The 26,017-nt window shown below is 39.7% G+C and overlaps 1 protein-coding gene across 2 annotated transcripts in view; it reads left to right on the top strand.

Moving 5' to 3' along the window:
* The window catches only part of LOC131687304 (uncharacterized), a 112,126-nt gene extending 89,161 nt beyond the window's left edge, over positions 1-22,965 (top strand). For both annotated transcript variants that reach the window (XM_058971383.1, XM_058971382.1), the window contains exon 8: positions 20,974-22,965. In XM_058971383.1, the coding sequence (XP_058827366.1) occupies positions 20,974-22,039 (1,066 nt within the window). In that variant the 3' untranslated portion in view covers positions 22,040-22,965. The remainder of the gene's footprint in view (positions 1-20,973) is intronic.
* Positions 22,966-26,017: the final 3,052 nt, after the last annotated feature.

Below are 26,017 nucleotides of genomic sequence, written 5' to 3'. Positions count from 1 at the left end.
GACCATTTTAACATTTTCTTTTCTATGACAGTATTCTATGCAAATGTTTTCGTGACATTGTGTTTTTATTTTTAGCAATCTAAAAAACAATGTTTTGCGTCCTTTCCTAAAATATTGTTTGTTGTTTAAAATAGGTAAAAGTAAGCCAAAAAATAATTTTGAAGTGAATCACTCGAATCTATACATGAGACTCGCCCAACTCATTTCAGCGTAATTTTCATGATAGCCGTAGCTCATAATTTAAACTTTACCGACACCGAGGTTAATTGATACACATCGCTTTCGAGTCAACAAAATCACCCAGTCATTCGCTATCATATCGGTCAACTGAAATCTGCTGCTGGATGACAGGCGTGCGAAAGTGAGGCACTTTTGCCTAACAGGGTGACCGAGAACGTTGATGCGGCTGATCTAACGGATGTTCAATAAAAAATGAGAATGAATTGCATACCTTTCTGTAATTAAAGTAAAGAGCGTAATTTTTTCTCTCTAAGAGAATTGCTCGCAGGACACCCTAGGAATGGGCGGCATGTTTCTTTTCGCTCGGGTGCTGTCAGATCAAACAAAGATGACGTCGAAACATCAAGCACTCCGCGAGTGTGTTGTACGGTTTTACGAAACGCATGGTAATGATGGAAAAAAGGTTATTGTAGACCACTTTCGAGAAGAAAACGTGCCCGTGAGTACAGTTTACCGGATCCTGGCATCCCTGAGCGTGAAGCGAAAGGCCGGTAGCGGTCGTCCGGCGAAAATAATGACGAAGAAGAAGAAGGAAGCGTTGAAAAAGCTGTTCGACAATAAGGACGGAACGAGTTTGCGTGATGCCGGCGAAAATATCATTGCTCCCATACTTTGATTCACCCTCAAGATGGAGGACATCATTTGTCGGAAGAAGACTCGGTCCGCCGAGTACACGGACGAGCAGATAGCGATCGTGAAATCGCAGTGCCAGTGGATGACGAAGAACTACCGTTGGACGTCGTCCGTGCTGGACGACGAAAGTTACTTTTCGCACTCGAAGACCCACATTCCAGTGAATGACAGCTACTATTCCAGCGACAAGTCGGTCACACCCCCCGAAGTAAAATTTAAGTTAAAGCAAAAATTAAAAAAAAAGTTATGCTGTACATCGCCATATCGGATAGAGGGATTTCAAAGCCGTGGTTTAAGCTGAGCGGTCTGACCATCAATCAACAAGTGTACCAGGAAGAGTGTCTTGAGAAAATTCTTGTACCGTTCTTAAAGGAGCATCATGTGGATGGGAAGTACGTCTTCTGGCCGGACAAGGCGTCTTCTCATTACGTCAAGAAGACGCTGGAGTATCTTAAGCAGAAAATATACCGTACGTGCCGAAAGAAAGGAACCCGACCAACTTGCCCTAGTGCCGTCCCATTGCAGATTTTTTCGGATCGCTCAGTGCCCTAGTATACAAAAATAATTAGCGGGCCAAAGATACGAAACAGTTGACCACCAGGATCCGGAATTGTATCCGGAAGATGGAGATCAGTGCCGTTCAGCGCTCTTGTGAGAGCATCGCGACTACGTTGCATCGTACGGCTGACACGGGACCCCATCCCCTATTATTCACTGACGTTTTTTGAAGAATAAACATTATGTTTAAAAAAAAATTCTTAATTATCTATTTTTGTTTGTTTTTTAACTTCATAACTGAAAACATTATCATTTTTTATTGAATACTTAGCTGCTCACTGCCGTGTTTAAAAAGTTCAGCCGGAAGCTCGTCCTTCCCCGCGGCAGTAGACACCAACTCCGAGGGAAATTGTTACTGGCTTTCAACACAACAAAGCAACCAGGCAATTCAGTACCGTATCGGTCAACGGAACCATGCTGCAACACGGAGAAGGTTATCCGGCGAGCGAAAGTGGAAGACGAAAGCCTTCAACAATAATCTCTTCAGTGAGGCACTTCGGCCGAACGGTGGAGCCGAGAACGTGAATGTGACTGATCTAACAAGAAGTATTGTGACGGTTCGTGACGCCACAATGCCGCGTAAACTGGAACAACGCAATAGATGGCGTTCAGGTTACTGGTGGAATGAGACGCTTAATACTCTAAGCGCTGCTTGCCTCCGAGCCAGAAGGCGGGCTCAGAGAGCAATATCGGATAGAAAAGAGCGCAATACAGCATTTCGGGAAGCTAGGGACACTTTTAAACGGGAGTTCAGACTTAGCAAGTCAGATTGCCACAAGGAGCTGTGCCGAGAAGTAGACGTCAATCCCTTGCGACGCGTACAGACTCGTGATGGCGAAAATGAAGGGCTCGACGACGCCAGCCGCAATGTACCCGGGTAAGCTGAAGATAATCGTAATCGTAGAGAGTCTCTTCCCGAAGCACGATCTAACTGTCTGGCCATCGACACCGTACGGCGAAGAGGAAGGAGCAAACACGGATGATCGGCAAGTGACTAACGATGAGCTCGCAGAAGAATCGAAGCGCTTGAGAGAATCAGGTCCGGATGGAATACCAAACGTAGTGCTTAAAGCTGCATATTGGGGCATGTTTAGGATGATGCTGCAGAAGTGTTTAAATGAAAGAAATTTCTATCTATGCCAGATCCGGAAGAGTGCTGCTGTACAAGGCGAACGAGGCTCAAAAGTCAATGCGTGTCGCGGACGACGTGTCACTAACGGTGATGAGTGACACACTTGAAGAAGTGGAGGTATCTGTGACGGAGACAATAGATCCGATCGAGAGCTGGATAAACGGGGTCAAGCTACGAATATTTCTCTACAAGACGGAGGTGTTGTTTGTTAGCAACTGTAAAGCGGTTCAGTGGATGCAGGTCGACGTCAGAGGGCACATAGTTACATCGAGGCGTGCACTGAAGTATTTGGGAGTGATAATCAACGACCAGTTGAGCTTCAACAACCACATTGACTACGCCTGTCAAAAGTCGGCGAAGGCAACGAACGCAATAACGAGGATCATGTCAAACGACGGCGGTGATACGTCTGCTAGTGCCTTGGATGCGGCGCTGAAAATCAAGCAGTGCCGCGAAAAGTTGAGCAGGACGTTCCAGCTGATGGTCATACGAGTTGCGAGCGCAGTTGAAGACATTGTGTGTTATTGATGGTATGATCCCCATCTGGATCACCCTAGCGGAGGTTATCGAGTGTTACAATCGGAGAAGCAGCAGAAACGTGAGGACGATGGTGGAAATCGAACTGATGGCGAGGTGGCTGCAGAAATGGAACAATACAGAAAAAGGAAGGTGAACCTTCCGACTTTTTCCAAATCCGTCGACGTGGAGAGGTGATCTTCAACCTGGCACAGCTCCTGTCGGGCCACGGCTGCTTCAGGAAGCACCTTCATCGATTCGAGCACCGTTGTGCCTGGAGTGTGCGAACGTCGAGGTAACACCGGAGCATGTGGTCTTTTAACGTCCGAGGCTCGAAGCGATGCGCAGAGAGATGCTCGAAATGGGAGGGCCGGACATCAACCCAGATAATGTCGTCTATCGTCTATAAAATGACAAGCAACGTGAACACGTAGAACGCGGTCAACATGGTGGTTGCGTAGATCATGACTGCATTTCAGTGGAAATACCGCGATGAATAGCGAGTAACGGTTTCGGGAGAGCAACGACCGCTGGGAACCTTTTAGCGAGAGTACTTTAAGTAAGTCTAAACTCACCGCCGGGACTAGTCGATAAAGCCCCGGGTATGGGTCGCCGGGGCGCCAGCGAACCGGACGCTTCGCGCCACCTGGAATCGCCGGACCGACCACGGCACCTAACCGGTTAACCCGAGAGAAATATAGCGAAAGCGTATGCTAGATTTATCGCAAGGAACAAGATTGAGTAGACCGCGTCGAGACACCACCAACCGGGGGTCGTTGGTGCACCAGAGAACAGGAACCTCTGCTCCACCGGAATCGCCGAACTAGCCTCGACCCCTTGGTTGGCTCGGTTTCAGAAGAACTTCTCTCGCCGGAGAATTCTCCGGCGGAGTAGTCTAGGTCCATCATCTGGGACTAGACCGAGTAATTCGTGAACAAGTCGGGAGCTCAACAAGTAAGTGGTGCTGAATAGAACGAGAACCCGAGTAGCAATTTTTGTTTCGGTAACCACTTCATAACCAGTTTGCAACAAGAAATGTATATATTATTTGTTGCAAACTGGTTGGTTATGAAGTAGTCACGGCAACAAAAATTGTTACTCGGGGAAGGGAGTTGCAGTGCTGAATGCCACAAGGGAACCGAGTCGTGGTGGTGAATGGCACAAGGGAGCCGAAGGGCTTGGTAAATTAGACAATCGGATGTTTGCCGCCCAGATTGTCTTCGTAGGGCAATAGCTAGCTCTCCGACTGCCATGCAGAAACTGCCAGCCTGTGTATCAAGAATTGGTGGTGTGTCAAGGAGTGGTACTGTAACCCTACTGAAGGAATGAACTACTGTAACTAAGTAGTTGGATTAGAGTAGGTGCTATGCACACAAAAATCCCTCCCCGAAGCAATGCCGTAAGGTACTGCTGGGGAGGAATCCGATTCTGGACAAGAGTAGCGGGTCGAGTGGCAGCCCAAACCCAGTCTCTGAGACGTTGGGTTTTGTCCTTTTTTTCCTGCTTACTGAAAACTTTTTTGAAAGTTTTTTTTCGTGTTCTCTCTAAAAACATACAGGGTGCGCCATCTGGAGGTATCCTATTTCAACATTGAACAACTCCGCCATTTTCCAGCCGATTTTCACAAATAAACAAGTTAGATACGCACACGAGGTAACAGCAGGGACATAAAGGACGGGAGTTCGGGAGCTCAACGACTGCCCCGAACCTACTGCGAGTTGAGGAGTATTGCTAGGATATGGTGAGGTTTGGATTGTGCTATGATAAACCTGCCACTTCTGCCAAGATCCTAACATTTCAGTAATCAAGTATTTTAGCAATAAAAGCACTTTAGCCTAACCTTGGTGCCAACCGGATCGACGCCAGTAACATCCTCATTACAGCATACTGGCCATGGCGAACGTCACCGGATAGGATTTGGATCACGAATTAGACGGCAGTTTTGGTAGACAGGCTTGCTGTTCTGCCCCTGAGTAATCCTACCTTACGATATTAAAATAGCGAGTGGGCCAATAGAACGGCTGCCTTCGTCCTATCAAAACCTTGGCAGGTCTCCGGGTACTAAAATAGGCTGGACCATTTCCGATTTTACGTCGATCCGGTTCCGAACACTACTCCCCATGAAGGATAGTGTCAACCCTAGCATGACCTCCCTTCTCGCATAGATAACCATGAGATCACTAGACGCGAATATGTACAACGAGTGGATATAGCGATAGCGTGAGATGGTATTACTGAATGGAGTGTTTATCCCGAGATGAGGTAGGACACCACCTAGAATGACTCATACTTTGGAAAGTTGTACTTGATGGAGGTGAGGAAAAAGATTGACGAGCTCTATGAATTCCTAAAGGACAAGCACAATGTGCACATCAAGGTGAAGCAGCTAGTAACAAATATTAAATCGGCCGTAACAGCTGTTGAGCGCGAGCAGAAGGCGCTCTGGATAAGAGCTGATTCAGCCGAAACTGGCCCTGATGGAAGCCGCAGAATACGCGACGCAGAAACTGAGCTGACCTACCGCGAATTCGTTGCTAAATCGAATGCAAGGGTCTAGACGAGATAACTACCGTTGACGAACTGAAGGGTGCACTGACCCACCAGTACCAGTGTACCAGTGGATCTAGCATCGGTGTGGACATGCTTCGTTACTCCTTTGCCAGGAGTGTGCAAGAGACACCGGAACACGTGGTCTTCGAATGCCCTAAGTTCGAAGGGGTATGCCTGGTGTGACAGTTGACAATATCATCGAACAGATGTGGCGCGATGAGCATATCTGGGACGCTGTCAAAAGAGCGTTTACGAGTATACTCTATAAGCTGCAAAGGAAGTGGCGAAAGGACAAAGTAGCGTCATTGGCTAGAAAGCCGCCGTGAAACCACCAATCACGTTTCGGAGGAAATTTCACCGCCGGGGAGTTCTCCGTCGGTGTAAACTAGGTCCACCGCCGAGGACCAGTTGAGAAGTACGCGACGTAGCATCGCATTCGTGTCGTCAGGGCGCCAGTGAACCGGACGTTAGGCTTCACCGGAATCGCCGGACCGACCTCGACACCGCCGGGTATTAGACCGAGTAGATCGCATCGAATAGCACTGCTAGGTCGTGATGGAAGTGAGCCTTAAGCTACGCTCCATCCGGAATCACTGGATGGACCTCAGCACCTATTGGCTGGCGCGTTGAGTAGGCTATGTCTATCGCCGGCAACTAGATCGAGTAGATCGGATTGAAGCGGGGAGCTAAACCCTAGTAACAATTGTGGTTTTATGATAGTTTTATAGCCACTGATAAAACTTAGATTGTACTTGTAGCGTGCTATAAAACTTTAATTGTTACTTGGGAATGGCTCGCGGAAACGAACATCTGTATCGGAAGAAATCTACCGCCGGGGAATTTACAGTGATGTAGATTGCCGCCGTGGACTATCCGACTAATCTTGACAAAAATGGGAGCTAATTGGCTCACGAAATAAACACCGGTACCGAGAGAAATTCCGCTGCTGAAGGACTCTCAGCCGGAGTGGGGTAGTTCACTGCCGGATAATATTTAAGCAGATCTCGATAAAGATGGGAGCTAAATGGCTCAAGGACCGCTTCTTTGAGCTAACGGTGTCGGGAGAAATGATTCCGCTGGGGAACCATCGGCCGGAGTAGGATGAGTTCAACGTCCGGGAGCTGAAAGACTCACTGAAACAGGAGCTAAATGGCTAATCGAATCAGCATTTAAAAAGCTCTCGGGGACGAGAGCTGAATGGCGGCGTAATAGATGGAGACAAAAAGAAAGAGAAGAGTCGAGAGTTAAATCAAAGCTCAAAAGTCGAACCATTTCACAAATTAAATGAGGCTCCGAGATTGAGCAGAAAAAGAGGCATGTCGAAAGCACAACGAGTTCCCCCACGAAGTAATACCTTGATGTAGTGAGTCCCATACAGCGCCAATACACTACAGGCCATGCTTTTGAAGCTTTTCAAACCTTACAATAAAAATATGCACACACATATCTAATTTTATAGTGGGCTTCAGAAAATAAGTTGCACACACGAATAACCTAAGAAATATTCAATGCATAATGACTAATGTTAGCAACGATCCAACCAGAGTCGGATACTTGATCATAACTAAGGCACCTCGGCTGGCACAGCGAAAGTTTCAGGAATAAGAGTTTGGTATAATAATAATGAAGAATCAGCCAAAAATAAATTATCAAACTTCACTGTAGTGACAATATTTGGAAACAGAAACAACTGTGAAAAGACTACCAATCTCAAGTTCCATCCATCACCAACTGGATGAAATGAGAAATGGTTTGAACAAATAAAAATATCAAATATGCATGTCTCGTTTGCTAGACGTTTTCATCTGGAAGCACAGCAAACCACACGAGAGGTCCAATTTCTCATTTTGTCAACATCTGTCATAAAGCGGTACCGCCCAAACCACAACGGCTAGAATGGACTGAATATCCCAAGCTGAGCTTTTCATATTCATCAATTACTCTGGAACACACAGTCCACTGCAGAATGCATAAATTGCGTATGATGGGCAATTTTTTTCTCCGAATAGCACACACTTTGTCCCACGTGGATGTCCACTCCGCCCCGGTAGCCCGTCCACCGACCGACAATCCTTACCAGAGTGGCTCTATAGACTCACCACTCATACACTCTGTAGCATATTGTGTCAGCGACAGAGAGTGATTCCCAGTGGAATATGTTTGATGTGTGTCCAATTTTGAACGAAATGGAAATCCGTTTTCTTGGACGTCCAGAGAGAAATGATGGCAATATCCGTTAGATGGTCCAATGAAGATATCATATGTCTTCGGGCGAGTGCCTTGCGAACGAAACTGATGTGTACTTAGGCTATGGAAATGAACATAGGCTTTCCCCTTCGGCTGGATTGGTATGCTGATGGATGTGGTACTTTGCATTTGAACTGTGCATTGTACATCTTTTAACAATAAATCTACGTATGTGTTTTTGCCTTTGATAGTCTTTCCGCAAGCCTACTGTACCGACAATGTAGTACATATCGCTGCGAGTACGATGTTCCACTTTTACTATGTGGTTATAGTCAAAGATTTATGACTTTCATGTGGTTTGGCGTTAACGAACTGAAGAAATGCGTTGTAATCGGAAAGAGCATAAATTCAATGAATGTGGTAATATTAGAAGAGTGTGAATAAAAACTTTTAAGAAACATTTTCTCTTGGGTAAAGAGAGCACATGTTCCAAATGAATAAACATATTCTCAAGTGTCGTAGCCAACACCAAATTATTATCAAAATAAAAAATAGTTTTTATCTTAAATGAATAGATATTGCATCTTTCTGTTAGGTGGAATTGTACCTAGTTTATAAACTTTAATGCTACTATACGTAAATCACAAGTTCATAAAAAATTGTTTGTTGATTCTAGATGGAATGTATATGTTCGTTATAGTGCCAGAGTGTTCGTATAATTGTTATATAGACAGCTTATGTGATGCTATCGCACTGATGACTCCACAGACACCACCATATCAAATTTGACATTGGTGTGTAAATTCTCAGTAATTGTTTTACTTGGCACCGAAAACAAATCCATATTTTGTAAATGATAGAAAACAATTGTCGAAAATATTTATAGAGAAAAACGTACAAATTGAGCTATTTAGTTTTCTGCTGACTACACCATTTCCACATAAGCAACGGAATTAAATAATAAAAGAGCCAAAAAGGTGACTACCCGAAGTAGCGAAACTTGATATCAGTGACCTTTGACTCTTTATATACTAGAGAGTTTTTCAGTAACCGACAAAATGGAAATATCATGATGACTCAGTCGCTCCCCAATTTTCCATTTGCTAGTGTGTTGTAGATGGTTTTTTCTTGATTTGATAAGGGGTAATGATTACTATAGTGACTGATCGAAATATAGAATACCTAGCTCCGTGAAATTATTTCGGCATATTAATGGAGTGGACCTAGTTGGGATGCCCAAAAAAGCTAAAATTAGGATTTTTATTTCGTAAAAATATTAGAATACTAAATACTAAATGATTTTAACATAATACCTAAGAATTTCGTAATAATTGGTAATATCATTCCTTACCGAATAATATTCGACCACTATTTTTTGATTTCGACATTTGATTGAAATCATTGCACTGAAATATATACATGGTTATATGAAAACAATAAAATTTAGCTCCGAGTAACTTTTTGGGTCCCATTTAGCTCCCAGAACAACTCTGCAAATTTTAAGCTCCGATCGGGTGAAACTATACTTTTGCGCCCAAGGTTTAAAGTTTATATGGGATTTTGTAATGGGAAATCTTCTTTTGCAAAATAATTCTTCCAAGAGCCCTCCGTTACCTCCTAAAAATAAATAGATATCTGATTTGTCAAGAAAACAAAGCCTAGAAGACCGCGAAACGATCTGATGCTAGTGGAAAAAGTTATTAAGCAAAAACCGATTGATGCCCTGAAGATTGATGAAAATTTCATAGCTGCTGAAGGTCGAATTATATGCAAAATTATTAAGTTTTTCTTATTATGTACAAAAGCAACCTCAATTTATTCCTCAAAACTCTTGCGAAGTGGCCAAATAGAATAAAAAAATGATTTAGACACATTAAGAGAAGATCAAAACAAAATTACGTATAATTGGACAACCAACAGTAGTGGTGCTAGAAAAAATAAATATGTTATCAATCGTCAGAGCATCAATTGGTTTTTGCTTAATAACATTTTTTCTCAATCGTCAGATCGTTTCGTGGTTTTCGAGACTTTATTTCTTTGTTAAATTTCCTATAGAAGCCACATAACGATTTATATTTAAGAAGTAATGGGCGACTCCGGGAGAAATTAATTTGTGAAAGTTAATTTTCCCATGCAAAATCCCATGTAAACCTTAAACAGTGGGCGCCAAAATATAGTTTCATGGATTGAGCCAAAAATTTGCATAATTGTTCTGGGTACCCAAAATGATACCCAAAAAGTTGCTCGGAGCTGGAATCTAATTTTTGTCCCACCCTAATATACATCACACGTGCATGGAAACGATGAAGATGCATAGTAGTGCACCATGTGTCTCAATTGTGTAACTGCAGCGGAAACTAACAAAATCTAAGAATTATTTACAAGCTGGGTGCAGCATTCGTTTCGGTCTATTGCATGTCCATATACCTTTAACCAGGATTTTTATCATTCGAATTCATCTCGTCAGTAACTAGCATCAACTGAAGGCCAAGTTAAACGATGTATCTAAGATAGTACCCAAATTAGCACCAGTTAGACGCTATATTCCAATAGTCACACGACATTCAAGACGTTCCTTAATACACAAATTGTTTTAATCCATTTTTTCCTTTTGGGAATAAATATTGTATAGTTCCAGGTGCTTGACTTCATTGTCAAAAGACAAGCGTTTGTTTTTGTTTTTTCGGGAGCTTCTGGCTTTGATTCCCGGGACATCACTCGGAACTTACCAGTTGCTTTGGTGCACCATAAATGTCGTGTTTGGATATTGTGTCTAACAAGTGCTAACGAATGCCAAGTTTACATACATCGTCTAACTTGACCTCAAGTTGGTGCTAATTACTGACGAGATAAACTCGAAACACAAAAATCCAACCTAATTTTAAGTTAGGTCTTGCTCCGTTAATGCACAACTTGGTTTAATCTAATTTTGACCTATTGGGAATAAATATTGCAAGCTTGTTATATGGTATACAAGCCTTTCTTCGGTAATAAACGGAAGCATATTGCACTTTAAAATATCTATATTTATTTTTCCGTTACGTATTTTTCATTGAAATTTTGCATGGAATTAGTTCAATATGTATTATTTACATTGTTCAAATTTCACTAACAATTTTGCAACCGTTGCGAAAAACGAGTGGAAAGATCATTAGCAACGTGAAAAAATTTTGCGCTCGTACTTAGAAAATCTGAATATCTACCACATCTAGCAAAAAACTTGGAATGGTCCAATCTATGGTAAGCCGTGTTTTGATACAGTACAACGCACGTTTGAACTGCAATTGAACGGCAAAAAATGACCAAAATCGATCTTCGTATAGTATGAAGGATCATAAAGGCGAAATCGTATGTAACCTGTCTTTTCCAAAGGGAAAAAATGCAAGTTGCACATAAGGGCACTCCTCAGTAACTAACACCAACTTGCTGTCAGACGATGTATCAAATCTAACACCAAATGTGTGTCAGTTAGACACTAAATGCAAACAGTTCACACAGCATGGGTTAACGCCTAAAGCACTTTCTTATTCTTTCTGGTTCCGAGTGATACCTCGGTTAGCCAAGCACAGAAAGTCTGGGTTGCTGACGAGTATAGGGAAACGAACTGTCTTTTGGCATGAGATCCAAACCCCTGCGAGTATGCAACCTGTCTTTTTCTCAAGGAAAATGGAGTAGATTAATCAATTTGCGCATTCGGATACAAGTCCTAACTTTTAAAAGTTGCATAAACAGGTTTAAAATCTTACGGACTAATATTTTGTCTTCTGCTGGCAGGAGTCGAGTTTTGGCAGCATTACTACGAATTGCTCAAGTTTAGCCAACATGTCTCACGGCAAAGACAGACTTTAATATTTCGTGTTTCACTCGTCAGTACACCAACGTGCTGGCAGTTAGACGATGTTGTATGAACTATTTGAATTTGGGTGCGCGACGTTCGGCATAAATACGTTAGGCATAAGTACGTTAGGCATAAGTATGTTAGGCATAATGGACGTTAGGAATAATGGACGATTGGCATAATATACGTTAGGCATAATGGACGAATGGCATAATGGACGTTAGGCATAATGGACGATAGGCATAATTCATAAAAACATAAAATTAATCGCAAGCCTTTATTTATTGTAGATATTTAAACCTTACCCCCATTTTTCGGGTTAGAAAAAACTACACTTTGCAATACCATACCATCGTATGACTTTATCGAGACACCGTGATATGAAAAATACAATGCTAGATATTTATCCCTTACTAGTGTAGATTTTTTTCTATTTTTTACGTAGGTTAGCTGGGTGCTTTCCTCATTTAAGTCAACAGTTTTGGTTCAAATACATTTCAAGTTTATTGGATGTGTTACCAATATAACTGTAATGAAGTATTGAAAAATAAGTCAGAATAATTACCAAAAATTATGCTTTGGAGCTATGGAAGCATGCAGTATTATGGACGCATTAGGCTAAGGTTGTTACATTTGTGACGATACCTTTTTTATTTCGGTGACTTTTCACAGTACACGAAAAAAATCTCTCGTATCAGACAGTTTCTGTAGTTCTACGTTTGATGACGTCATGAATATAATTATTGAACTGTATCCCAGATTATACAGTTCAATGAATATATGAATATGGCTGCTTCTATATTATCTCCCATATTGGATAATATAAAAACAGTTATATGAATATATTCGTTGAATGAATAATAAAATGCACCATTCTTTCTTTCATGAGCTGTTCTTAAAGGAATATACGAAGATTTTTTTCCAATAGGTCCAATTTGCAAATGAGAGCCCTTTTTTCGCTTTCTCTTTCGTTTATTACTGCAAAACCATAAAACTTTTTAAACATTTATCTGTATGTTTCGAAAGACCGAGGTTTTTACGCAAATAGTTGAAGGGAATCATAAAGGTGACCGAGTAATTCGCGGAAGAGAAAGTAAACAAAGAGAGGCTATCTTTTGTAGATTGAACCTATTGAAAAAAAGTCTTCATATTTTCTTCTTGGAAAATTGTACCATGCATGAATAGGAATTTAAGAATTAATCTAAGTTAGTATGCATTATTCATGCCTTAATGCAAATGAGATTGTTTTTAAACAAGCATGTTGAGCCTATTTTAGTCATATGCTGTTAATCGGTTGTATGTCGAGAAATTAATGAAATCTGAGGTAGTTTCAACTTTTAGTATACCGCAATACCGCTTTTGACGCAACGCACTCATTATGGGATGCCAAATGTGTTCCCATGCACTGTAAATTTTCACATGCCGCTATGCCGCTGTCATTGTATATGGGCCTTATCAATGGAATCTTTGCAATTCTATTTTACTTTTCGTATGCCAAGCTTTCGATCTGCTTCCTTTATTTGAGCAACGATTTCTTCAAGCATATACACGTATGACAAACGTCCTTATGCCTAATGGGGTACACCCATTTGAATTTAGTTATTTCCCTATACTCGGTTTAGGGATTTAGTTATTTCCCTATACTCGTCAGAGACCCAGAGTTTCTGTGCTTGGCTAACCGAGACATCACTCGATAACAGTCGGTTGTTTTAGGCTTTCACACATGTTGTGTGAACTGTTTGGATTTAGTATCTAACTGAGGCCAATTTGGTGTTAGATTTGATACATCGTTTAACTGACAGCAAGAGCAGTCGTAGTTTTCAAGAGGAATCCCAATAGTGCAGTGAGAGGAGTAGCGAAAAACTGCATTTAAACAAAACATTTACGCACAATGTCAAAAAACATAAAGGACTACACTCGTATAAAGTCCAAATGGCATCGAATCGCAATGAACAGCAGAATAAGGTGGGGAGTTCACGTATGCGGAATTTCTACACTCAGGTGTCAACCAAACCGTATTTTATCGTTATGGATGTCGAGACTTATGTGAAAGCAGATTTCCGGCTGCTTTCTGGGCTCTTTTTCTTCTCTGTTCTTCGATGTCCCTAGTGAAGTTGGAAAGCAAATGTCTAAAATACCTACATGATTCGGCAGGCAATTTGCACGTATGTAAAGAGAAGAAAAACAAAATACTACGTAATGTTGGCAGGTAAACTAAAAATGTTAGAGGTTTTTGTTTTGTTGTGCAAGAGGAATAGGCACTAGGGTGGCACAAATTTTGGAATTCAGTAGAACCGATCTAAAACTACTCACTACACGATCTCATTCAACCATGCAAAATGTTAATTTGATAGGTTGCACTATATTTTAGCACAAATGGTTTAAAGTTTGTATGTGATTTAACATGGATAAACGATCCACATTATTTAATATTTCGTAGACACACTCCTATGTATTCTAAAAATATTTGCTATGCTAATATCGGTAGATACGAGTACCGTGTACAACTTCCCCGAAGAGTGTAATAGGCTGCGACTTCTGGTTAAAAAGTTATTCTTTATACAATACTTATGTGTCTACATCGTTGGAGAAAATTGAATTTATCTGGATACTCTGGCTGATACCTCAATCAAGTTAACCGTGAGTCATAAACTGAATTAGGCAGCTATCAACATAGGCGGATTTATAGTTCAGATGCGAGCGTCATAAATAGACAATCTGAAGGACATGAGTTCATTTCTTCATTTTTTTTTGCTGCATGTAAAGCGGGAACGTTATTATGTAAATTTTTAGTTACACATAAAGTAACAAGGGAGATCATAACCGTTATTTCTAACGTGTTATTTTATTTTAGCAAAGTTATGTTCTAGCGTTATATTCACTGCTACTCCAACCTTTATTCCTGGATGATTCGTTCAAAAGTTTTGGTTAAAATCAAATCGTGCTTCATGGGCGGAGACATTCTTGCTGGCGTATAGTGACAGATATAGCCCGGCTTACTCAATTAACCTACCTTCAGTTTACGGGGCAATCTATATAGCAGTTTCAGTTCTAGCTCCACAGGGATGGGAATCTTTCCCACTTCAGTCTCGTTTCAATTTCAATTTGCTCAACGTATATTATTGCACACAAAAAATACATGAAAATAATTCTGTTACAATTCGATCCCAAGTCTTTTAGATCACATGTTTCGGATACCATCTGGACTATATTTCCGCTTTACACCAACGCACTATGGTCCCAAAGCTGTATTTAGGAAGACAAAACTGTTTGCGCCAAAACCGTTGGTTTTAGATATATAGTATCTTCGACAAACTTTGTGAGTACTTTCTTGCCAATTTTTTTATATTAGTTGAATTAGGGTGGTCCTTGTGGTTAGGGTGTTCAAAGTATCAACTTCTTAGATATGTAAAATTCAGCTACATAATGTTCTACAAAGTTATAAATCAATCAAATTGAAGCAATTTATCTGAAGAAACTATGTGGCTATCTCTAACGGTTCATGTGCTATGATTTTTGCAATATTTAAGGTAGGGTGGGTCTTCAAAAATTGGTTTTTTATTAATATCTTTTCATGTGTTAATTTCTCGCTAATACTTTGTTCTAGAGGTTTTTAGAACTTTTATAAATACACATTTTTGCCGAAGCAATGAAGTTTCTATCTCTTTTGTTTGCATAGTTACAGGCGATTTTCAAAGCTAAATGGTTTTTTTCAAAGCTATATATCTTCCAACATTGCAAATGAATTTTCAATCTTTTAGTTTCATTTGAATGATTGAAACTTTTGTAGTTTTTGGTGAAAAAACTGCGAGAGCGTTATTTCTGTAAAATAAATAATTAATTTTTGAAAATGGTGTTTTTTTCAACAAAAATCGTTCATAACTTTTCAAATAGACGAGATAATAACTTTGTTACTTCAGCAAAAATCTTCGCCATGCAAAGTTCTAAAAGTGCTGCAAACAAAGTATTTACGATAAATCAATGTATGAAGTGACAAATGAAAAATAGTGATTTTAAGAGGTCACGTTTTCATTGCTCAATCTCTTAGGGTAAAATCAACTAAGAAATAGTCAATGTGTGTTATAATGAAAATCTATTGAATATGTGACACTGTTTGAAAACACAACAATTTACCGTACAACTATATGTTAGCGTGAATTCACAATATTGTTAATAGCGTACTATAGTAAACTCTAAATAAAAGTTATCTATTACGGGGCCAATAAAGCAAGTACCGTCATCATGCATTATATAGATGCTAGGGAATTATATGCTTTATGAGTTATTTTACCAGTTCACGGTTAGCGATTTTCAGACCTCTTACTTTTATTTATTTTGAAGTAACAAAACAATGAGAATCTTTCCTTAACTTACCCACAGCCGTCATTATAGTCGATAATTAATTTATACTTTCAACCATTGCATAAATGTTGGAAAAGCATACAATAATTTCCGCTGCTATGAATAACAAACTCGTTTCAAGATTTTATTTTAAGATAACAAGACGTGAACTAAAACATTTTCTTTCTAACACTCGTTTTGAGCACTAGTCCAAACCAAAAAGGATTTACTTAAGCGAGCATAGATAACTTTTGTTGGCCGATTTAGAATTAACGATAGTTTGCAGCTCTACTGTAAATCCACTGTACTATTTAGATGTACGGTAGATTGTTCTTTCAAAAACGTTTACAAATCCAATATAATTGCCATGCCATTCGGTATTATCACACTCAATGACTATTTCTCAGCTGATTTTACCATAAGAGATTGAGCGATGAAAACGTGACCTCTTAAAATCACTATTTTTCATTTGTCACTTCATACATTGATTTATCGTAAATACTTTGTTTGCAGCACTTTTAGAACTTTCAATGGCGAAGATTTTTGCTGAAGTAACAAAGTTATTATCTCGTCTATTTGAAAAGTTATGAACGATTTTTGTTGAAAAAAACACCATTTTCAAAAATTAATTATTTATTTTACAGAAATAACGCTCTCGCAGTTTTTTCACCAAAAACTACAAAAATTTCGATCTTTCAAATGAAATTACAAGATTGAAAATCTATTTGCAGTGTTGGAAGATATATAGCTTTGAAAAAAACCATTTTTGTTTTGAAAATCGCCTGTAACTATGCAAACAAAAGAGATAGAAACTTCATTGCTTCGGCAAAAATGTGTATTTATAAAAGTTCTAAAAACCTCTAGAACAAAGTATTAGCGAGAAATTAACACATAAAAAGATATTAATAGAAAACCAATTTTTAAAGAGCCACCCTACCTTAAATATTGCAAAAATCATAGCACATGAACCGTTAGAGATAGCCACATAGTTTCTTCAGATAAGTGGCTTCAATTTGATTGATTTATAACTTTGTAGAACATTATGTAGCTGAATTTTACATATCTAAGAAGTTGATACTTTGAACACCCTAACCACAAGGACCACCCTAATTCAACTAATATAGAAAAATCGGCAAGAAAGTACTCACAAAGTTTGTCGAAGATACTATATATCTAAAACCAACGGTTTTGGCGCAAACAGTTTTGTCTTCCTAAATACAGCTTTGGGACCATAGTGCAACGGTATAACTGGTGACCACAACAAATACGTCAAGGTTCACTTGATTGAAGGTTCAGCTCGCCGGGTAGCCAGAGACAGCACTATTTTCATAACTTTCAGGGCAACGAAAGTTTAATTTTGCAATAACTCATGATCCAGTTGTCATAGCTATGAACTGTCTTTAGAAAAAGTTGTTCTACTTGACTAAATCTATAGAATGTAGCATACAATATATTTTTCAGGGGCATCAGGCTGCATAGTTATGAATTTATTGAAAATGTATTATTTTCTCATAGGAAACTCCAAACAAACTTAGAATCATTTGTGCTAAAACATTCTCCAACAAATTTTATTCAGATTTAGCATAGGAGTTCGTTGAAGAATTACGAATTTTTCTAACTTGGTTCTGCGGTATTCAATTTTTTTCATACATCCTCGTGCCACCCTAATAGGCATGGTCTTGTCTAAGTGGAAGGAGTTGAATCATGTAAGAGGGTTGAGAATTGACAATTCGTGAGAAGGATAACAAAACAGTTACCATTTTGCGGCAGCCCTTTCAGCACGAAGAACATAAGCATAATAATATTATAGTTTGATTATTATTTATTTTTAACCGCTCAACATTATTTCAAATTCTGGCGAAAACAATCATGGTCATCACGAAACGGTAAGTGTTGCTCCAGGAGTTAGGGTTTACTTCTCTGCACAACTCCATGTATCAGGTGGACTTAGTAAGCACTATCTCGTGTTAATAAGCGGGCCTAACCGCCCGGAATGTCACTTTACACTAATGATCTCTTTTTTCATTTTTTATTTCGACTTATGTAATCACACTTTCTTTTTTACTTTTTAACGACATTCATTTCGCTAAATATTATTAAGGGAAAGTTATGAAAATTTTAGAGCCATAGTACTCAAGTAAGAGCAAGGATGGGAAATATACAGATCGGCAAACTAGAAGTGGCAGGGTCATTAGAAACGCCACGTTGATCCTGGTGATCACGAAGCCTGCGTGTCCAATCCACCACCTCTTATATAGGAAAACCGCCTATCACTCATAATTGCAACGTCGAACTTCGTTTCTGTTGTTGACTGCCGCAACGGTTTTTGTGCAATGTCGCAATGATTGATATTAAACTGGGTTATCTCGATAATCATTGGCCTGCCTTCGTCTTTTTGTACTCTAGGCATAAGGCCGTCATGCGGTTCGTTACGCCCTTCTTTGTGAAGATCATGCACTTCGGTTGCTTTGTGCAGTCTCTAGCAATGTGTTCCTTCTCCCTACATTTTCTGCACAGATCAGATCTGTCCAGACCTCTGTAGTTTCTTATCTGATGGCTGAAACTCAGGCACCTTAAACACCTCTTCATTTGTTTAGTGACACTCGACCACTGCTTCCTGAACTAAAGCTAGTCTCCCTGGGCTGCTTTCGCTTCCTTTATTCTTTTTGGGACCCAACTCCAATCCACTACCTACGCCCGTAGTAGGTAATTACTCGCCTTTTTATGATCCCAAGGTTACGTTTGCAAGCATGCGATGGTTGACACGGTCGTTTATTGACAATGGCGTTCAGAACGGGTTGGCGCTAGTCAGGGACGTTCAACTGAGTTTACTTCCGCCGGTTAAGGCGCAAAGTTTTGAACTCATTTGGAGATCTACCACAAATTCAAAACAAAAAGATTGCAAAACAATATCTCGCGCTGCTACTTGTTATAATTTGCTGTTATTTTAACTACTAACGAGACCAAATTTATAACGTAATATGTTACGAAAATTGCATTCTGTTATAGTCTTGTTATTTCACTCTGATCGAGCTGCTACCCGCTTTACATGTGGATGATACTATTGATACTAATATCTTCGCCGTTACCCTGCCTTCAGCATTTGTATTTACTACCAAAACGTCAGAGGATTACGCACCAATTTGACCCCGTTCGCTTCATACTGCCTTAAAAATATCGAAGAAGAATCCCAGGTAGACATAGTGTACACGGATCTCAAAGATTCAACGACTGGGTGAATCATCTAATTTTACCGAATGACTCAAAGCATATCTCGTCGATAGTTTCCTATCTGTAAAGTTTGAGAATATTGAATCACACAGTTTTGTAAATATGTAAGGTGTGCCCCAAGGAAGCAGTCTAGAATCTTTGCTATTCTCTCTGTTCTTCAATGATGTTTCCTATCTCAACCCAGCAGGATACATACTTATAAACGGTTATGATCTAAAACTGTTTCTAATTATACGATCTACGACAGATTGTAGTGCACTTCAGCGACAACTAGATGATTTCTGTGATTGGTGTAATCGAAATTTGTTAACTCTCAGTGTATCTAAGTACTCGGTGATCTCTTTCACACACACTCTGCAGCTACGTTATTTCTGGAAATTCGCTTGAGAGAGTGTCAGTCGTCAGAGACCTTGATGTTCTTCTTAACTTGCATATGTCCTACAGAGATCACTACTCCTACGTTATAGCAAATGCGAAATAGAAACGTCCGTTTCATCATAAGAATGGCATTCATTGATTCATGGAGTTCATTGATTCATATTGTCTACAAGCGCTATATTTCTCACGTACTTGGTCGTAGAAGCTTCAGTGACTGTTTGGAATCCTTTCACGGGGACTTGGATTAACAGATTAAGCCGCACAATCAAGATTCCGTTGATTTGGCTCTTAGAACATAACCGTGGCGTAACCCCGTGGATCTGCCGCGGTATATCGATCGCTGTAAATTGTCGATTGTCCAAATGATGGGAACATATTCAAGGCTGTTTTCGTGGATTAACTACTGACTGGTGAAATTGACGCTCCAGATATTGTCTCATAAATCCCAGAAGCACAAGATCGTGGAATTTATTGAGACTTGAGTTCCATTGCGCCGAGTCTAGCCAGAAGGAACCCATAAGGGCAACGTGTAGTGTCTTCAATAGTGTGTATGATTATTTTGATTTTTCTGTATCTAGTGATGTTTTTATAACAGGCTTAGAAGATTTACATAGATTCAAGATTCTATTTTTAGTGTTTGTTCCAGCATGCCCGTGCGCAGAAAATTTTCAAGGGGAGGGTTTTGACTTTTTTTACGCAAGGTTGCTTCAACGACTTGTTTTTAGAGTGACCGAACTTAAATGACATTCTATGTGTCAAAACGGCTCGCAGTATTTTTTTTCCAAAACAGGAAGTTAATAAAATTATAAAAATAACCCAAAACCCTCATGGGAGGGATTTGAACTCATAAACCCCCCCTTGCGCACGGGCCTATGTTCTACTAATAATGTTCAATGTAATATTAACTTATTCGGCGATATTTTTTCCATGAAATCCTTCATAAAAAATCATCGAAAAAGCTTAAAAACAGTTGTCACTTCAACAGGATACCACCTTCAATCAAATGTCGAGCACAACCTTGCTTGACTTGAGCGCGAGTGATTCCTCAAGGCAACGAGATTTTCCTTTGTTAACGTAGATTATAACCCAGCCTAACATACTTTCTTCCATATGTATACTTATCGTACATATTCCGCCGTGCGTGGTAAGTATTTAATGCACCCCTAGCGTGAGTGACTCAACGGCACGACCTGTCCGTCATCATAAAACCTGATTTTGATAGTTGCTCTGTTAGCTTGCCGTCAGTAATTGGAAGTTATTTTGATAGGCCTTTATTGCAGGTCAACGGACTTCAGTCCCAATTAAGTCGCAAACAGTTTCTGTTGTCATACCACAATTCACCACAAAGTTCCATTTTTTTCCATTGCAGGAGTCAGCTGTCCATCTGCTCCGAGCCGGCCGTTGGACCGCGCAATCTATCCTGTCAATCGAGCTTAGAACCATGTGTGCCCGAGGAAGATAGTCCTGAACAAGAGGAATCACAGCCGTGCATTGGTAAATCAACTAGTAAATCTCAATGCAGCGACGACGTAAAGTCGGACATACCGGCCCGGCCAGACTCGCTAATATTGAACGGCAGGATGGTTAATGGTGGCATGTTACCAGGTGAAAAGGCCAACCGTTTCCTCTATCGGAGCAATTCGACGAAAAGTTTCCGCAAACCGAAAGCGAAAATCAAAAGCAAAAAACTAAGCAACGAATTTGATCAGATTTTTGTGATTAGCAGTAGCATAACAGGTAACGAGAGTGGGGAAATGTCGATGGCGAACGATGGTAGCAGAGGAAGGGATCGGTATCCTAATTTCAACCGAGCACGTGATGACGAGTACTACGATTCGATTGAGGTGATACACGAACGGCGTAGTAAGAACTTTAACAAATTCAACAGTGTGGTGGCGGGTGATGAGGTAAGACCGGTGGAGCAGCAAAGGGAAGAACCGGGGCAGGATGTTGTTACTCGGAGGCAAGTGTCTGACGAAGGTTTCTGTCCGGTGGGGGAAAGTCTAGGATCGAACAAATTTAGTGTGGTAGCTGATATATCTCCGGCAGTGGCAAATCTTCACACCGGTAGTCCGGAAAAGTTGCTCCCCGGAGAGGAAGCGGGGAAAACAATTCCCGGCGACGATGTTACGGTCGATAGCGGTGGAGGGGCAACCGATGTCGATGAAGATGAGGAAAGTGAGCGAAAACAACCGACGGATCACAATAGCTCTATTCAACGGTATGACACGGTTATCTACAATGCAGCTTCCAGCAGCGTCGAGAGTGAGGAAACAGTGCCGACTTCAGGGGAAGGCTATGCTGCAGGCGGTGGGCGGGTTGAAGGTACGGTTGCTATGAAAGCTTGTACCGGTGGGAAGGATGACATGCCCGGCCAAAGTGACGAGGGCGATGATAATGTTTCTAATACTGTCAATGATCAGGTGTGTGTATGAACGAGAAAATTAGTTAGTAGAGATGAAGAAGGTTTAGGCATGGTAATATTAAATATCATTTTCAGAGGATTACAGTAGAGCTCAAGTGAAAATTCCCCGGTTTAGCAATGTAAATTACGCGCTTGCTTTTTTTCTTCTCTTTTTGTGCACAGAACAAAAATATTTCCCAAATATAGTTGGACTTCCCTCTCATAGTAGAGTGCCTCGTGAAGGCAGTTGGAAATTTATTGAACAGATTTTGTTGAAAACGGATTTGATAAGCTCAGGAACTCTAGAAAGTAGGGTCACTGAAGAACATTCCAACTATACTTCTTTACCTTTAAATTTTATAAGCCGATTAGGATGGAAGTGCCTTTACAGCACTCCTGGCTGGTGAGTGGTGATACTTTTTTCCAATATCGGTCAAGTGCACTCGGGAAATCATCCATTTGTCGTGGATAGAATTGAACAAATCCTGCTCTCGCTTCGATGTATTGAAAATAAAAAAGTGCTTTCTCTAAGGTAACACAGTATTGTACATTGCCTGTTAGTGAAGTAATGTTTCACTGAACGATTTTTCTATTACTTTAAAAACAAACGATTATTTTGATTGTATGTAGAAATACGAACAGTTTTTTTTTTAATTTTGCTTCATTTATATAAGTGTAAAATATGACAAAACTTAATTCCTTACATATGAAGAGTTAAGCGACCTGAACACTAATTACAACTTAATGGCACACTACCTCTGAGGTGCATGCTTCAAACTTTGAACGCGATTATCTCGGTATTGACTTTTCAAACAGCAAATTCGCGGTGATCAGGATATTTCGAACACCGTTGAACCAATTGATCTAAAATTTTTACATGTTATTCATTATAACAATTGCCAAATATTGAAAGCAGGAATTTCAGTACAAACCATTATTATTATTCCTTTTAGCAAAGGAAGAACAAATAATTAGGCTTGGATACAAAAAAAATAAGTTTGTCACCTCTTCAGGCTTGACCCGGAGCCTCCGGTTTTCGGGGGCGTTCTCCGAACCTCCGGGCTTTAAATCAATTACTCCGGGTCTGGTGAGACGACGGATAATTTTAACTTTTATAGTACTGCATTCATTTGTTTCAAACGAACTCTTACGGTGTTAACGTTGGCTACTGCTGCAGCGGAACTGTTGATTAGCGAGTAGACCTTTGCTATTTTGTTGGACCCTCTTTGGCGACTGCAGTAAGAAACAACGGGAATTCGTCCACCCCGTTAATAATTTTGAAAGATACCGCAGTGTGCTTCCCATACGATGCAGCTTTCTTGGGGATTCACTCTTCTCTTTCTGCTAGCTGTGGTGAGAGAAATGTTCGTTCGACCTATCTTCCACAGCGAGAGTGACTGGTGGTCTTGGATTCTTCGCAGGTTGCCAGGGAAACGGAATTGTACATCTATCTAAACGCACAAAACAATTCACAAACACGTACAATTTACCGCTTTATGTGAACAGCACAGAACAGTGGGGCGCATTATGCTTTCCCGAAATAAAATTTATATTTGTTCAATTCAGTAGGTAATTGAAACCGAATAGAGTATTCTAAAATATCGAGCAATCGCTTTAAGACAAATTTCTGTCTGGTTTAAGCGTTGTTTCTCGTGATGCCTATTCTGCCCATAAAAGCATACGAGTCCCATGTGAATTTTTGTCGAAAATGAGTTATCTGTTGGATTGTATTCTAAATCACCACTGAATCACAATTCATAAATAAGATTACCAGATTTGTTTAGAAAATATCGAAAAAAAATTCCAAAACATGGTTGTCCCATCCATAAGGCTTAATGAATATATTAATCTTGAACAGCGTTTTTCCCAGTTTGCTGATTTTCCATATGGGACTCTTATGCTTTTGTGGGCTGTATTCCAAATCAGTAAAAATCTCCGGTTGAAAGTCAAACTAGAGGTGGCAACCCTAAACAGACGTTCAGTTGGCCATAGCTTTTTTTCGTTTGATCGATTTTGATGCCGATTTCTGTGATAAAAATCCGGAAATTATAAGTATTAATTTGAAAAAAAAAAACGCTTTGCAAATTGGATTTGGAGCTAAGATCCCGGAATAAATTCACATTCTACTGGGGTAGCAACGTTTAACCATTTTCAGTTTTTCCTAAATATTTTCAAAACAAAACAACGCTATATTTTTGATAAGAATTTGTTAGGGATGACCCTCATTCAAAAAAATTGCACTTCACATGTGAGTAGCACAAATGGGCAAGTTTCTAAAAGTGGCCAATCGTGAGCATACTTTACATATGCTTTAGTTATAGCAGAGACACTTTTCTATTCCTAAAAATCATGCCAGATAGTCCACTGAGTACAGTAAGTAATTCATACAATCAAGTTTTAATACAGATTTACCACTTTGTTTGTTAGGCGACATATTGAAAAACATCAACCTGAAGATCTATGAAGAATCAAATCATATATGAAGTCATCTACGCACATGCCGACACTTTATGAGCAGTTTAGGGGATTCCGGAAAACGGTTCCCACTACGATTTTTTTGGTTATCTTGATTACAATTTAAAAGTTTGTTTAGTCATCTTATAATTATACAGTTTTTTTTATATTTCAAGAACCTTAGAAAGTTTCCACAAAGGTTTAGAATATGGCATGATTTGTTCAAACTCTTTCGCGAAATTTTCATTTCTTAAGGCTCAAGTTACCTCAAGGCTTGGTAATGTGCGTAAGAAATATTGTGTTCAGCTTTGCCACCAGATTATCCATTTAAACCTTTCCAAAACTCTAAAGGAAGAATATCAGTCGATTTATTAGATCATCACGATTCAATTCATGCAAAATACTTGCTGGAAAAACTATCGGCTTAGCTGAACGGTGCTTTTGAAAAAGTGGCTGTGGTTTTTTCATTGCGCTGTTGTGTTGCGTACACCAGTACGGTGTGGTAGCGTGACAAAAAATCACAGCCACTTTTACAAAAGCACCATTAGCGAAACCGATAGTTTTTCCAGCAGCTATTTTGTATGATTTGAATCGTTGTGATCTAATAAATCAGCTGTTATTCTTCTTTTAGAGTTTTGAAAAGGTTTAAATGGATAATCCAGTGGCAAAGCTGAACACAATTTTTCCTACCCATAATACCCAGAGTTCAAATATAACACATGCTCAGTAAAGGTAACTTGAAACTTAAGAATGTGAATCTATGCTTATTTTTTGTTAATCCTGATAGATATATTTCATAGCAGGATCACGAGAACCAGTGGCCGATCCAGAGGGAGGGTCTTGGGGGGTCCGGACCCCTCCCGAAATTTTTTAACTTGTTGAGAAATTTTAAAATAGTTTCTATTTTGAATTCATTCTAAACGCTAAATCAATCCAAGCCAGATTTGACCACCAAACTGATTTTAGTAAAAGGAGATTATAACATATTACGTATTGTGCAAAGAACATTTCAAAATCGAAATTACGGACCCCTCCGAAATCTTCTTCTGGATCCGCCCCTGACGAGAACGTTAATATTAACGTCTTCGAACATTCTTCAAGCGAATCAGAAGTTGAAGATCGTCGTCAATAATAGGAATATTAAATTTTATCTGTGCTGTTGGTACTGATAAATTTCTAGCATCAACTATAGAATCACTTAAATTTCGCCATGCCGTATCAATGTCAGCTTTATTTTGTAAATCATGATCTTGATTAAAATTATTCTCAATATAAGTTTTGTACCTTTCCCAATTCGCTTTGTGATAATTAAACACTGAGCTAATGGGATTGGAAAAAGTTTCGTGAGAAAGTGAAAAAGTTACTGAAAGGTGATCAGAATCAAAGTCAGCATGTGTAATCAATTCGCTACAAATGTGACTTTGATCTGTCAAAACCAATTAAATTGTTGATGGATTCCTTACAGACGAATAGCGCGTTGGTCCATTCTGGAACAAAATTGAATAATAACCAGCAGAGTAATCATTAAAAAGTGGTTTACCGTTGGAATTGCTTT

This window comes from Topomyia yanbarensis, chromosome 3 (assembly GCF_030247195.1).
Source record: "Topomyia yanbarensis strain Yona2022 chromosome 3, ASM3024719v1, whole genome shotgun sequence".
NCBI lineage: Eukaryota > Metazoa > Arthropoda > Insecta > Diptera > Culicidae > Topomyia > Topomyia yanbarensis.
Note: the sequence above shows the minus strand (reverse complement) of the source record. Positions and strands in the feature narration are given on the sequence as shown.